Source organism: Pygocentrus nattereri, chromosome 7, assembly GCF_015220715.1.
Source record: "Pygocentrus nattereri isolate fPygNat1 chromosome 7, fPygNat1.pri, whole genome shotgun sequence".
NCBI lineage: Eukaryota > Metazoa > Chordata > Actinopteri > Characiformes > Serrasalmidae > Pygocentrus > Pygocentrus nattereri.
The window spans coordinates 28,274,723-28,289,976 of record NC_051217.1 but is presented as its reverse complement, the minus strand read 5'-3'; the positions used below and the strand labels follow the sequence as shown (position 1 = coordinate 28,289,976).

Here is a 15,254-nt window from a genome sequence, read left to right as displayed (position 1 = left end):
CTTGGTAAGAGTACAGACTATAATAATACAATAATTGAATTTTTTTTTTATTTTAAGTGTCTTTTCACTGTTTAAGTCACAAAGTGACACAGTACAGTAAAACATTATAAACTATGTAGCGAGATTAACAAAGTTAGGAATAAAGGCCAAGGCAGGTCACTCTTGGTCTCAGAACACCAGCCAAAGCCGTCAATCTTAGTGACACTCTTTTGGTGAATGCCTTTTTTTCAGGATAGCAGATGGCAGTGAGCTCTAAGCGTTATTTGTCTAATTCATGAGAGTATTTTGAGTCTATGCCAGAAATTGGCAAGGGGAGCATGAAGCTCTGATTTGATTTGGTTTTTCCTTGTGTGGGCTATATAGATGATGAGTTAAAAATGAAAATATTGGGAGTTAGCTGAAAAAACATCCCACCATTTCGTTTTCAACAGTATAATGTTGAAAATGTTTGGTAGGCAGTGGTAAGATACACTTGCTAAAAATCTTTGTCCTGTTGATATATCTGTTGAAAACCTAGGAAATGCAGTTTGTAAGACATTCAGCCCAGTATTTATGGCTATTTTAGATAGTGCAGTGAAGCCCAGTAAGACAAACCACACAAAAAGCATTAGTGCAGTATTAATATGGCTAATCTGGTTTTCCTGTTTTGGGAATATTTAATCCGTACATTGAACCTTAAATCAAGTATTAGACTAAGTGAAAATTATCCACACAAATGGCCTTGAGAAAGACAGTATGCATCACATGTACATTTACACATATTCAGCTTTATTTTGTAATTTTACTGACTTTTAACAGGCATGTGGTTAGGGCTAAATGTTTACACAGGTTTACAGATGATGTGGTCTGTTTCTGTACAGCGAGCTTACAGAGACACATTTCTGCTGCTCCGCCCCACCGATGAAGTTGAACATCTGTTTGTGGTAGGCTGTCACAGCCACTAAATGCACATGTGTAGCTGGAGGATGAAAGCTTTCTCTTTGCTCTTTACATTCTGTGCTCAAGAGTTCTACCAACAGTAGAAAACAGAACCAGGAGCTGCTGAGAGACGGCTCCTCATTTCTCATTTAAATTACATCCTCAAAGGTCATATACACCCAACCTACACAGACCCTGCCCTCGACTCTCTTGAGCCCCAGTCTTCCCTTTAATTATCACAGAACATTAGATTTGTACTGTGCTATACATAGCATTGGTTGTGTGTGCTTTGTAGGTCAATTGCAATTGAAACAGAGACGGACATGTTCTATGAGGCTGAATGGAACTGCATTTTATAGGATTTTCTGCTGTTTCAGAGTGAAGTGATTCAGTTCAGTTCAATTCAACTTTATTGTCATTATACAATACAGGGTAGTACAGTATAACAAAACACTATGGGGCTACTTTTCCAGTGCAGTAATAAAAGATGCATAGTACAGTGCAAAGACAAAAGACAGACAAGATGTGCATAGGCAAGTGTTATAGGTGTATTTGACGTATAGACAGTTAGTGCATAATCAGATATTCAAGTGTATCAGGTATATAAACAGAAATGTGCATGGTGAATTGCAGTACAGTACAGTAAATGTAAAAGTACTATTGGTAAAAAAGAGATGTAAACAGTGATCTGTATATAAAGTGTAGTGATCATAAAAGTTCTGCAGTTTTCCTTTAATTAATGAACTTTTATCTATGGGACAAGTTACTAAAACATAAGCAAATGCTGGATTTTGCTGAATTGGGTTTAACTGCTGTAATATAAAATTCACTAACATACCTATCATGAAACTCTGGATGGCCAGTTATCGTTCTCAACTCACATTGCGAACCTAACTCGGTCATGCAGATATCTCCTGTACAACATCCGTAGGCTCTGACCCTTCCTCACCCAAGAGGCCACCCAGGTGCTAGTGCAGTTTTATGTCATCTCAAGGCTTGACTAGTGCAACTTGCTCTTGGCTGGTCTTCCCATGCAGGCCATCAAGGCTTTGCAACTCATCCAGAATGCAGCAGCACGGATTGTCTTCAATCTGCCCAAGTTCAGCCACGTCACCCCACTGCTGTGCTCCCTTCACTGGCTTCCTGTAGCTGCGAGCACCAAATTTAAAACCCTAATGCTTGCTTACCAAACCAAAAATGGCCCCTACTAGCTTGATGGCAATGGTGAAATCTCGAACTGTACCATTAGCCCTTTGAGCTTCGAGTACAGCTCGGCTTGACCCGCTATCCTTCAAGGCATGTGGAAGACAAGCGTCGAGAATGTTCTCTGTACTGGGACCCAAGTGGTGGAATGAACTCCCACTGGCTGTCCAAACAGCAGAGTCTCTTGCTGTCTTCAAACGCAGACTGAAGACACATCTCTTTATACAGCACTTAAATGAGCATTGAATGAAGTTTTGTTTGTAATATACTGTGCTCCACATATTGGATATCATATTTTATTGTATTGCACTGTGTATTGTAGTTTACTTTATTGTTGAATGCACTGTGTATTGTTGTTTATTGTATTGTATTGCATTGCATGGCACAGAGTTCTGTGCTCAACTCTGTTCATTTTTTCTGGGTATCTACACTGACTTTTGTTTCTAGCAGTATCTGAGCTCATGACTGTCTTTTTCTTTAACCTATTGGTAACTAGCAAAGATACTTTCTCTAGATAGACAAAGCACTTTTTGTAAGCCACTCTGGATAAGAACGTCTGCTAAATGCTGTAAATGTCAGTGTCATTGCAGTGTTGAGAATGGTCCACTTCTGGGGTTAAAATATACAAATTAGAAGTATTCAAGATGAAGAAACTGAGTATTTATATTCAGTCCACTGGTACATTTTGAAAATGCACAATTCTGAATATTCAAAATTAGGAAAATACTTACTATATATATATATATCTTAGAGTTACTGTTCTGTTTACTCAGTGGTGGATGTGTTCCCAAATAATAAACTTAGCATCCATGTTCATTATATAAAAATCTTACTACCTACTTTATAGTCAAATTTGCAAGTTCTCTCACTTGGATATTGTGAATTGTTCCAGAACTTTCCCATACATATTATTAACATGATTTTTTTTTCACTTATTGTAAAAGCCACAGATTAAATCACTCTGTCAGCATTTGAAATAGGCTTCTGCTCAGACTGCCTTTGTCAAGAAAAGGAAGTCAGCAAACCAGTGTTTTAGGTTACTCATGCACAAAGCTGAAACACCAATAATAATTGAAAGAATTGACTATAGCGAATGTTTATAACTAGAAGAATATAATATAGCCATTTAAAAAAGGTACTTGTGTGCTTTCTAACTAGCTCTCTGTATTCAGTATTTGGTTTGTAATATGGAAGATTGTTTTGTGTGTGGATAGGTGGGTGGGTGTGGGAAGTGTGATGTGCACCTACAAAGCCAACATCTGTCTGTTGTCTTTCTGTTGCATGCATATACAGAGGAATCTTCCACCACGCTGAAGGTGGGCTCCTATATCTTGATTGGCGTTGGTTCTCTTTCCATGCTCATGGGCTTCCTTGGTTGCATTGGAGCCATCTATGAGATCCGTTGTCTACTAGGACTGGTGAGGTTGCAAAGAATATGAAGTTGCTTAAAAATTAATTAAAATGTGTTTATTTTCATTTATGTGACAAGTGGATATAGTAAATGACACAAAAGAGTTTTTTTCCTCAATATAAATTATAAAATCAAGACTGGCAAATAAGCATCTTCTGTCATGGTAAACATTTAACATGAATTTCTCTCTAATACTGAGGACAGACAACTTAGACAAATAATTGGACAAAATGTTTCTTTTATAATCTAACAGGAACTGAACTTTGCAGAAGACATCATGTGATGAATTTGCAATTATGATCACAATTTGTTTGAGTTGGATCCCAAAGCTTGCAGTTCTGCTGTAAAACATTTATGCTTGTCATCATATCAAGGATGGTAACATGCAGAAAATCTACCAAAAAACAGAAATGAAACCTGCATAAAAGCCCCTTTCCATTACCATGATAAAGAGGTTGTGTGAAACGGGTTTTTGAGGATAATGCCAGTAGATTTGCTGAGCTGGGGTAATAGGGATAAGCCAGGGAGGTTTAGAGGGGCTTCATGAGGGGACCTCATACCCTCTGTAGGGTTAAATAAGCTTTGGAGTAGACAAGTGCCTTTGCACTGGTTGACCAGCTGTCACTCCCTCTGTATGCAGAGTGTGGGATAACACAGCTTTGTATTGATAAGCTCCCCTGTCAAGGAGGCATGAACATTTAAAAGTATTTATGATCATGTCAAGCATGCAAAAGAGTCAAATGCAAAGCTGTGAATGAGCTACAAGTTGAATGCTTAATTGAAACATATGTCATGTGTGACTTTCCTTATTTCACAGTACTTCACCTGTCTCCTGCTGATCCTCATTGCCCAGGTGACAGCAGCTGTGCTCATTTACTTCCAGCGAGACTTGGTAAGTATTATTGACATAATCTGCTACACTGAGTAGAGACTGAAAGACCCAATCTTCTGAGCAGTTTCTTCAAGGGCAGATAAATATTACAAGCTAAGAAGTGATAATTTCACATATATTATGTGACTTTAATTGACTGTTTCTGTCTGTGGACTGTTATGTTCAACCAGGCTATTTCTTCTGCACTTCTGCAAACTGCCCTTTTCCCTAAGCCTCAATATACTTAATCTCTAAATCCTAGGCCTTTAACACAACATGCTGCCTGTTCTTCAGTAAGTGTGAGTGATTCAACAGATGGGTGCAGGATGTGTTAGGGTAGAAACTGAGATTTAGACATGGGGGAAGTGGTTAGTTGCAGATGGAGGAGGTGATGCCATTGTTTTTTCCAGCAACTATGAATGAGTGTGTGTCTATATTTGTTTGTTAAAACTATCAGTTATGGCTTGCTACATTTGAATAGCGCCAGGGCATTATTTGTGCCAAAACAAATTGGACCTGAATCCGGCATCTCCAAGAGTGGATACGGCGTCGATTTGGATACACCCCTCGTTTGCATATTAAATTCATGTGATAAGGTCTAAACATTAATTTGCATAAGCATACAATTAACTGAAAAGCTAGTGTTCTTTGTCGATCCCTTAATTAGACCTGAAATTTTTTTTCAAACCTGAGTATAACCCCAAACTTTTCTTTCAGAGTCTGATATGACCCCACCCACAGCACCAGATTTTGAGTCTAAACCCAAACTAAACTCTATCCAAACTCGATTTTCTCACAAGCCTGTATGACTACAACATTAAAACCAGATTAAAAACTGTTTTAAACTGTTTTAGTTGGGAAGCAGAATAAAGTGTGGAGAAAAACTAAAGCAGGGGAAAAGCAGGATAAAATTAGAGGCAAGCTCTGGGAACCCAAAGGTGAAATTTTGAGCCTAAATTAAGCCCTACGAATATTTTGGAAATGACCTCTGAACATTACTTAATCTGACATGAGCAGTCAAGACAAATCATTTAAGCGCAAAAACTGTTTTACTTCATGCCACGCAAACACTTGCACTTCTTGCATCTCCTGTGGAGGTGCGCACTTTAGTTATAAGATCCAACATACGCATGTCTGATGTACCTGTTTCTGCCTCCCAGGAAAGCTGCCATATCCATCACTATTCTGTGTTCCAGAGTCATTTACAAATTAACCCATACCTTTTGTAGTTGTTGTACAAGACGCGGTATGTCATGTGAAACATTTGTTATTGCAGCAGAAAAAGCTTTATGGACTTTTCATAGCTAAATTTCTTTACACAGCCAGTGTCATGATATTTACATACCAAGCTTTACAAATGTTTGCAATTGCCATTAACATCCTGCCACCGTGATTTGATTGCATGTATCTGATCCTCATTTTATCAAGACACAGGGTATTTAGACTTGCCCTTTCCTTAGTTTACCATGCAACGTTTGAGCCTGCAGCCTTTGAATATATAGGCAGCTGCCTAGAAGAAATTTTTGATATGAGGAATGTGGGAACTGTTGTAAGTCCGTGCTAAGGATGAGATCCAGTAGATTTGAGACGTTGTGACAAGGTCTTCATTTGAGAGCATGCTGTCCATCAGTCTGCAGTAGCCCAGTCTGACAGCCATTCTAACAGACAAGCTTTTATACTGCATTCCCTCCCCAAGACATTTTGTCTTATATGATGCTTTAAATATGGAGAAGAACAGAACAGCACTGAAATTTGTGTTATGTTCTTGTGATGTTAGTCTGTGTAAGAAGACAAGCTGAACACAGTCTGATTATAGTGTTTACCCAATTACCACAGAATTGAAACACATCCCAATCACACCACACAGATACTATTCAAATACATACAGATATTTATGACATTGTGTACCCAGGGCCAAAGATGTTGTGTGTGCACTTTTAAGGAAGTCTTTACCCTGAATAAAGCTACCATTTGCTTATACACTCACTGGCCACTTTATTAGGTACCCCTGTTCAGTTGCTTGTTAACCAATTAGCCAATTAGCCAATCACATGGCTGCAACTCAATGCATTTAGGCATGTAGAGGTGGTCAAGACAACTCGCTGAAGTGCAAACTGAGCATCAGAATGGGGAAGAAAGGTGATTTAAGTGACTTTGAACGTGGCATGGTTGTTGGTGCCAGACGGGCTGGCCTGAGTATTTCAGAAACTGCTCATCTACTGGGATTTTCACACACAACCATCTCTAGAGTTTACAGAGAACGGTCAGAAAAAGAGAAAATATCCAGTGAGCGGCAGATGTGTGGACGAAAATGCCTTGTTGATGTGAGATGTCAGAGGAGAATGGGCAGACTGGTTTGAGTTGGTAGAAAGGCAACAATAACTCAAATAAATAAACAAAATCTCTGAGGAATGTTTCCAACACCTTGTTGAAAGTATGCCACGAAGAATCAAGACAGTTCTGAAGGCAAAAGTGGGTCTAACCTTTTACTGTACCTAATAAAGTGTCTGGTGAGTGTATAGGACCTTAAAATTGAATCAATATCACATTTGGATATCAGCACACTGTTAGCTGCTAGAGAAACATTTGGACTCCAGATACAGTGTTATAATATTGTCTGCCCAGTTACACATTTTTCAAACTGGTGCAAAATGGTGCAAATGGTCGCTGTTGTCAGTCAATACATATGCTGTTTATTGTGGTTTAATTGACATTAGCTCTATATTGATTTGTTCTAGGGTGTTTTGGTAAATGGTATATGGTGCAGTAGTGTTGTAGTTGTATAGTAATATATACTAACTGAAATTATCTGAAAACTATCTGTACTCCTCACCATTAATGCTTAGTGAATAAGAATGGTCCATCGTGTGGTTTACGTATGTATTCTAGCCAAGACTTACAGCTACAGGGCATCAAAATTCGCACATTCTCCCATATTTCATACCAACCTAGACCTTTTATCCATTGACATGACACTTATGTTACTGCTTCTCTGGGGGTGCAGGACATTGCTCGAATGTGTTCTTTTAACATGGATCAATGGGAAAATCCTGGAAAGGATAAATATGCCTCTTTCAGAATAATGTAGGCCTCTTCTGCTGAAAATACCTTTTAATATTTACTGTTGTCTTTGGTGTCTGCCTGTGCATCCAGTAGACATTAACAGAGAGATGGAGTTAGGGAAAAGTGTGAGGAAAAAGCAGTTTCAGTTTGGCTTGCACAGTCTTTAGTAAAAAAGTTTAAAAATGTCAATCCTGAAAGATGGGTCCAATCCATTATGTTGATAATTGTGAGAAATAACACAAGCTATAGAAGTTATGATTCTCCTCCGAAACTACCTGTATGGCCAGTCTTATTGAGGAGGGAGCTCGGGCCTTTGCCTGGGCATGCTGTTATTCTCAATTTATGGTTCACCACAGGGCAGGGTGGCAGTGTTTTTCTGAAAACTGGGTGAGGTTTCATTCCTTTCGGCATGGACGCCCAGCTGTTCATTTATCTTTTCTTACTTCATCTCATCTTTCCCATGAAATGCATGGTTATGTCATTCAGTTGTTTTCCCAGTTTGATACAAAATATGTGCTTGAAAGTTTAAGTTGTTAAGAACATTTTTTGCCTTACAAACTGTATTTGAACATAGCAAGGTAAGGTCACGTTATGTAATGAATTTGCAGGAATAAGTCCTTTTTGTGGTCCTCCACCTCCTTGTGTTGTTATCTGCTTATTTGTCTGTTTTTCTCCTCTCTCTCAGCTGAAGCATGAGATATCCAGCATTGTGAACACAATTCTGGTGAACTATACAGGTCAGAACAAGACATCCGAGCATGCATGGGATTACCTGCAGAGAACGGTAAGTCTTTTCTGACCTGTTCCCCAGCTATTGTCTCTGATGTCAGATGAATGTGGGTTTTTCATATTTTTGTCTTTCAATACTGAAAATCTGCAGCATGCTTGATACATCATGGCTTTTATTATAGGCCGTGCATTTCCCTTTTTTCTAATTCATTAATTCAGCATGTACGCTGAACAAATTGAAACAGTATGAGATTCTTTAACCTTTTCAGTCTGCAGTTTTACCATGTGTGAAGTTTATGTTTATAATTCATATAATTCTTAATATAATATAATTAATATAATTCTTGCTCACTCTGTCTGTCTATCTGACTATCTCTATGTCTCTTCAGATTCAGTGCTGTGGTTGGACTGGACCATCTAACTGGACTGAGAATGTGTGGATAAAGAACAGCACACAGCCTCTGTATCCATGCTCCTGTAGGAATGCATCCATTCCTGGGACTGAGGTTCAGGAGACAGGCCTGTGTCAGAGTCTGGTTCCTGACTGGCCTGTATACACTAAGGTACACACTACACCTGCATGATCTGGAAGAAATTTTATACTGCAATTATATTGCTAGATGCTATAGTTATGGTATATCTTACAGTATGTTAATATACCCAAAGGGAACACTTTCATCTCAAGTGAACATTTTGTGGAGCTTCCGTGTTCACCTGTCTAAAGCCAGTCGTGCGTTACAGAGCTTTTATAATACAATTTCTAAAATGGAGAGCATCACATCACAGATATCTTAGAAAGAGAAATATTACAAAGTCAAGCTTCTGACAAGGAATACCATTTCAGATTATGAATAGTTGTTGGGAAAGGGGAAATGGGGGTAAAAATCTGTCAAAAAAAATCATCTAGTGTGGGCCCAGCAGAAGTGTTCATCCTGTCATCAGGAGCTTGTGATTTTGATCACTCCTGATGGCACAAGGAGGAAGCATATGCTAACCCACAGAGGAAGCACATGCTAACCTTCATCCTTCTAGTTTGGTAGCATTGCATGAATCAGAAGAGCATACTAGTGAATGTGACTGGTAATCCACAAAAAACATTGTACTAAATGTTTAAATCAGCATTTCACTCATGTTGCTGAGATACAGGAACAAGGCCAGGTCATTTCTGGCTAGACAGAGACTGATTTCTTCATTCCTACTAACCAACAATATATAGTGCAGCTCTAGTACACATACTCCCTGCTTACATTCACATCAGTGGCAGCCAGACAGAAGTAATAATTAGATGTTTCTTAGCCATCTTTGTCAGTCATGTCCTTTCCTGAGCTAATTCTTTGCCAGACGAACATGCTGTTTAAACAAGCATTGTTTTAGCCAGAGTCCCCACAACCCACAACTGATTTAAGCTGAGTTTTCCAGGGACTTGTCCTTTTCTGTGGTCTTTTCTGTTTAGTTTGAGTATTCCTAAAGAACAGGTGTTTCTGGCAAGGCTTTCATTTTGCCCCTTCAAGATCATCTCCTTTTCTCCTTGTATATATTGCTCTCATTTGTGCTTGTTTTTTACTGTCTTCATGTTTTGTTTGCAGGGTTGCATATCCAGTGTGGAGGACTGGCTTCTGAGTAACTGTGGTGTTATTTTGGGAGTCTGCGTTGGAGTGGCAGTGATTGAGGTACATCTGAAGAGCTGTTGTGTAGGCAGCTGGTTACAAGTTGCCTGTATCATAATATCTGTGCAACTCAGCAGTTCTACCAGGAAGACTTGGGAGGCAGGAGACCGTTTTAATCCACGAAGGGATTTTATAAGTTGACATAATGATTCAGTAAAAATGAACCCGTCTTAGGTGTAGGCCCTGTCTTCAGTCCAGGTTTTCGAGTGTTGAGACCCTCACAGATCCTGTCGGATCAAGATGGCAGGACGGGACCAAACTGGTGATGGTGGGGAGGAAAGAGGGAGCGTTGTAACATTGGCATTTAAAAGGAGCACACTAGTTTTGTAAATTGAGTGGTTATAAATGTAATGATGCAGCATGAGAGTCTTCCTGGCAGAACTTTTACTAAAGGTTCCTTTTACACAAAGCACTTAAAAAATAATGAAAGTGTGTACAACTCATTTGATTATTCTATAAATGAGCAGTATTTGTTTTGTCTTTGCTCTATACTCTCATCTGTCGTGTTATTAAGCTTATTAGCATCTTGTCAAAAAAGGAAATATTAATAATATTGCTAGGATCATCGTGTAGTAGGCTAACAACACTGAACATATGGTAGTGCAAATAGCTTGATCGTGTTTCACAGAAGTTTCACGATCTAAAGCCAACTAACCTTCACCTTCTTGAGTGCTCTTGTGTCCATATTTAATTCAGTATGACACTAATTTGCAGTGCTTACAAATTTACATCACATATTTCTGTATACATACTACCACTTTTATAGGATGAGGTATTTTGGATGTTTATTGTAACTACATTATTGATGCTCTACTGCTTTCTCAGTTATAATAGAATCCAGGAATGCAAAATTGGGCAAATTCAAAATTGTTTGAATCATCATTAGTCATGCAATTAATCATTACATCAGTTCTAAAATGGATGCTTCCACTACTGAAATTTTAGGCATGTATGAAGCCATGCTCACTGTATCTCAATAGCTCTGGATAGCACTCGGCATTGATAACACACTTTGCTATAGTTTTGCACACCTACGTGTGATTTATTCACACCCTCATGCACACACGTGAGAACATGGACGAAATGTTTTTCTGTCTTGTCATCTGTGTGGTATATTGTGGTAGTAGCTATCATGCTTTTGAAAAATGCCCTCAAACACTAGTATTTCTAGCTGTGCACAAACATAATGTACAAAAACATTCCTCAGCTTAAATAATACACCTGCCTATTCTGCCTACATGTTTATTGAAAAATTAAATGAAATCTAATATCCAGAGTAACTGCAGTATGCAGCACGGACAGCAGCTAGGTTGGCTGGGAGTGAATCAGTAAGGTCCTAGTAGGTTGTCACAGATATCTGGAGCCATGCTGACTGCAATGCATCCCACAGCTGCTGGAGGGTGCGTGGGGGAGGATGCATAGAGCAATGACGATCAAGGTGGTCCCACAGATGCTCAATTGGGTTCTTGGTCTGGGGAAAGTCTGGAGAATTAAGGGGCCGGGTAGTGCTTGAAAGTCTTGGTCATGCTCTTCGAACCAATGTCAGACATTTATAACTTTGTGACATGTCACATTGTCTTGCTGTAAGATCCCATCTGCCCTAGGGAAGACAATGAGCATGTATCAGTGTACTCGATCTGCAAGGATGGATTTATACCCAGATTGAGAGTGCCACCAATATGGATGAGTGGGCCCAGAGAATGCCACAAAAACATTACCCAGTCCATGATGTTCCCACCACCAGCTTGTGGTCATAATAATGTCACTCGACTGTGTATGGGTAAGGGGCAGAAAGAGGGATCACTCACAGCTCTGTTCTTTTTCCAGCTTCTGGGAATGGTGCTGTCCATGTGCTTATGCAAGAGTGTCCATCAGGAAGTCTACACCAAAGTACCCAAGTACTGAGAGTAAAGAACACACCCACAAACACTCACACACAAACACACACACACACATCCACAAACAAGGAAATACACTCACTACTTTGGCAGAGCATTTTGCCACAATAAAACAAATAGTTTTAACAGTCAATGTTTTATTACCCTCTTGCTTTTTATTTCAGTTTTATACTCTGTGCAAGATAGATTATTTTGTGTTTGTGTTAGAAACTTTTGTTAGTAGGGTTGATTTTTGTTTTGGTGCTTTACCTGCTCTGTGTGCTTTGTATTATGTATGTTTTTTTCAGGTTTTAGTTTTTCCATGTGGTTCCATTCAGGAGCACTTATTGTATGGGAAGTGTGGACTGTAAAACAGTGCTCCTTAAAGCCAGTCTTGTGACATATCAGTGAGCAAGTCCTGAAAAACGACCAAGTGGTCTTAGTATGTTCAGGTCATTTAAATGATTAGAAACTGCATGTAATATATCACTTAACTGGGGGTCCGTGTTTGCAAACACTCCTGACAGGTTTCCAGGAGGAACTTTATGAGAAAGCCAGGGTGGGAAAGTTTCCTATGGGTGGGGTCCGATCACTGAAGTTGTTGAAGGGCACAGACTTGTCTGTGATCACCGTATATTGAGCACATGAGATTTTTAATCTTAATGTGACTACCCTGGTTAAATAAAGGTAAAATAAAAAAAAATAATAAAAACATAGAAAAAATATGTACATCCTTCCCACATTAATAGATTTCATATTTTAAATTATATTAATAGTACAAATTGTATTAGTACTATAGATTTAATGCATTACATTTTAAGCTTAGCAAGGTTTTGATGGGAAGTTGCCAGAGTATCTGTTAGTGTGTCTGACTAGTTATGGTCTTCAGTTGCCACAAAAAGTAGTTTCCTTTATCTGTCTTAAACATTCTGACTCCACTGTGGTATAGCATATAAATGAATCATGAACACAATAACCCCTCCAAAGACCCCTTCCTTCATATTTATTGACTATTTAATGGAATATTTGTAGGTTGATGGGCTTACTTAAGATGGTTGTTGTTTTAAAAAATCAATTGACTTTATTGCTGTTTTCTATTTTAAGTCATTTTTATTGGCTGTGCTTTACACAAGCTGGGAAACAAGGTGGTGAATAGGTCTATAACTGGTCAAATGAAGTGGAAAAATACATACAGCTTTACTGAGTTTAGTCTAATAAGAATTTATTGTGCTAAATTATATTTCTGCAGGTGAAAGACTCTTGCTTATTAGATATCAATTTATAAATATTTATTTTTTAAGAAAGTTTGAGAAATACCTAAAGACGGTATGTAAAAGAAAACTGCACTCTGACAGCAATTCTATATATTCATCTGTTTTCCAGTTTTAGCTTAAATACGCAGATTCTTGACGATAACTCGTTTGTATGACTACATATTGGCAAAATTCCAGTGCCTTTAAATCCAGTAGATTTTTTTTTTTTACAATATTTTACGATTTCAGTATTAACCCCTGGAGGAAAGTGAAAGAAACACTGTACTAAACATGAACAGAGTCATGGAGTCTTTTGCAGAGAAAACAGCTTTCAGCTACTTGTTCCACCTTGTTCTGTTTTTTACAATTCACTCTAACAACTTTGGAACATATGCTGGAATGTTGGACAGAAGTTCATATGTAAACATATTCAGGAGTTGTACATGTCTAACACTGACTGTGTGAGCTGTTTTCTCTTGCGTTTGCACAATGCAACTTCAGTGCGTTTACTATGCAGTTATTTTAAGCACATTTATCCAAGAACAGAAAAAGACTTCTGTGCTCTTGTTTGGTCTTGTCTGTTCATGTTTTTGGTCTCCAGGTCTGTGAACACATCACTTTTAATCACATTGAGGTGTGTCTATTTGTGCTTGGCTGGAATTGCCTTTATTAAAATGCCCTGGAAGAAGCTGAAAAACAAAGTTGATGATATAGCACTATTTACAAAATTGCTGTATGTTCTGTTAGGGTTATGGCAGTGAAGATGAAGGCTTTTTACTGATACTTTTTGATTGGAATTTTTGTTTTTTATGGAACCCAGTTTGTTAATAATCAATGTATTGTTTTTTTACATCCACTCCAAAAGTATTTATGTAGAACAATTAAACAGAGTTAAAGTCTTCATGCTGTAATGTGTGATCTTTTCTCTTGTGTTAAAGTAATCTCAATCATTTTAATGTCAGTTCATGTTTTGTACTGAGATTTTTATGTAATATCAACAGTGGCAATGAACAGAGATATTATAGCATAGCCATGGGTAGATTCATTCTACACTGACATGAATTTGGTTGGATATTTTAGGTTAAAGTTACATTGAACTGAACTGATCAGAAAAAGTGAAAAATTATTTTTTTTAAAATAAGAAGAAAAAACACATGACCTTTGAGATTTCTGAGTTCTGTGAAGGGCTAAATGAAAATGTGAAGGTGAAAATGTGGGTTTTTTTTCTTTTGGAAAAGAAGAAACAAAGTACAAAATGGGATTAGACCAAGGCTGCAAACATGAAACTTTTGTTCATGTTTGAGGAAATTGCAAAAACTGCAGTTTTGGCAGTAACCAGAAGAGGGTAATATAAAAGAGACTGTAAGTATTGGCAGTGTTTCTGCCATATCTTTCTCAGACTATGAATGTCAAAGAAGAATTCTTTATTCTAGTTCATATTCTGTGGTAAGTAGAATTTCAACCCTTGAGCAATTTAGATCAATAAATGCCATGGCCAGCTGAAAGTCACCAACTGAAGAGAGAAAGGTTGAAGTATTACTGTTAATATTAGGATCAACTGTATGAGAGATTCTTGGTATCTTACCACTGACTGCCAGCAACTTCCTTGTTCCCCACCTATGGCTGTTAATGAATGCAGATGTGCAGGGGGGGATTTGCTTGCTTTACTTGACAAAACAATCTGGGTAGAAGTGCTTGAATACATTTAAAAATCTGCCCTTTTATTGTCTCTAGTTTTGAAAAACAGGCACAAGATCAGACAATACTGGATGAATATATCACCAAGAGAAAAATGCTAATGTCAGGATATATTCATCCAATTAAGAGTGCAATATCTCAGAATGTATGACAGAAATTAGATTTGAGGTACTGTGTCGCCAACACAGTTTTGTTTGTTTCCAGACTGTTTCATATGTCTGCTACACTGCTAAGCCCATGACCCAAATTCAGTTTACAATGAATAATGGAGAGACTCCCTCTCTCTCTAAAATGTCTACTACTCACCAAAATACAATTTTTGACTAAACTCCATTGACATGCACTGTCCAGAAGCATTGACACCCCTTCCAAGTGGTGACTTCTCCCACCTGTTGCTGACAAAGTCATATGTGGTACATTTCATTTAATTTCTAATTTCATGCCTGTAACATATTTTAGTGAGCCAGCCCAGCCAGGAGAAAAGGTAGTAAACCTATCCCTTCCTGAGACAAGCCTAGAGTCACAGAGCCATGGAGAGTAGCCAGCACCTTCTTCACGACAGAG

At 38.2% G+C, this 15,254-nt stretch overlaps 1 protein-coding gene across 1 annotated transcript in view; it reads left to right on the top strand.

Moving 5' to 3' along the window:
* Nucleotides 1-13,893, top strand: part of cd82b (CD82 molecule b) — a 31,093-nt gene extending 17,200 nt beyond the window's left edge. Inside the window, exons 4-9 of the mRNA XM_017687347.2 lie at nucleotides 3,415-3,539; nucleotides 4,350-4,424; nucleotides 8,152-8,250; nucleotides 8,585-8,758; nucleotides 9,782-9,865; nucleotides 11,690-13,893. Of these exons, the coding sequence (XP_017542836.1) occupies nucleotides 3,415-3,539; nucleotides 4,350-4,424; nucleotides 8,152-8,250; nucleotides 8,585-8,758; nucleotides 9,782-9,865; nucleotides 11,690-11,767 (635 nt within the window). The 3' untranslated portion in view covers nucleotides 11,768-13,893. The remainder of the gene's footprint in view (nucleotides 1-3,414; nucleotides 3,540-4,349; nucleotides 4,425-8,151; nucleotides 8,251-8,584; nucleotides 8,759-9,781; nucleotides 9,866-11,689) is intronic.
* The last annotated feature ends 1,361 nt before the right edge of the window (nucleotides 13,894-15,254 follow it).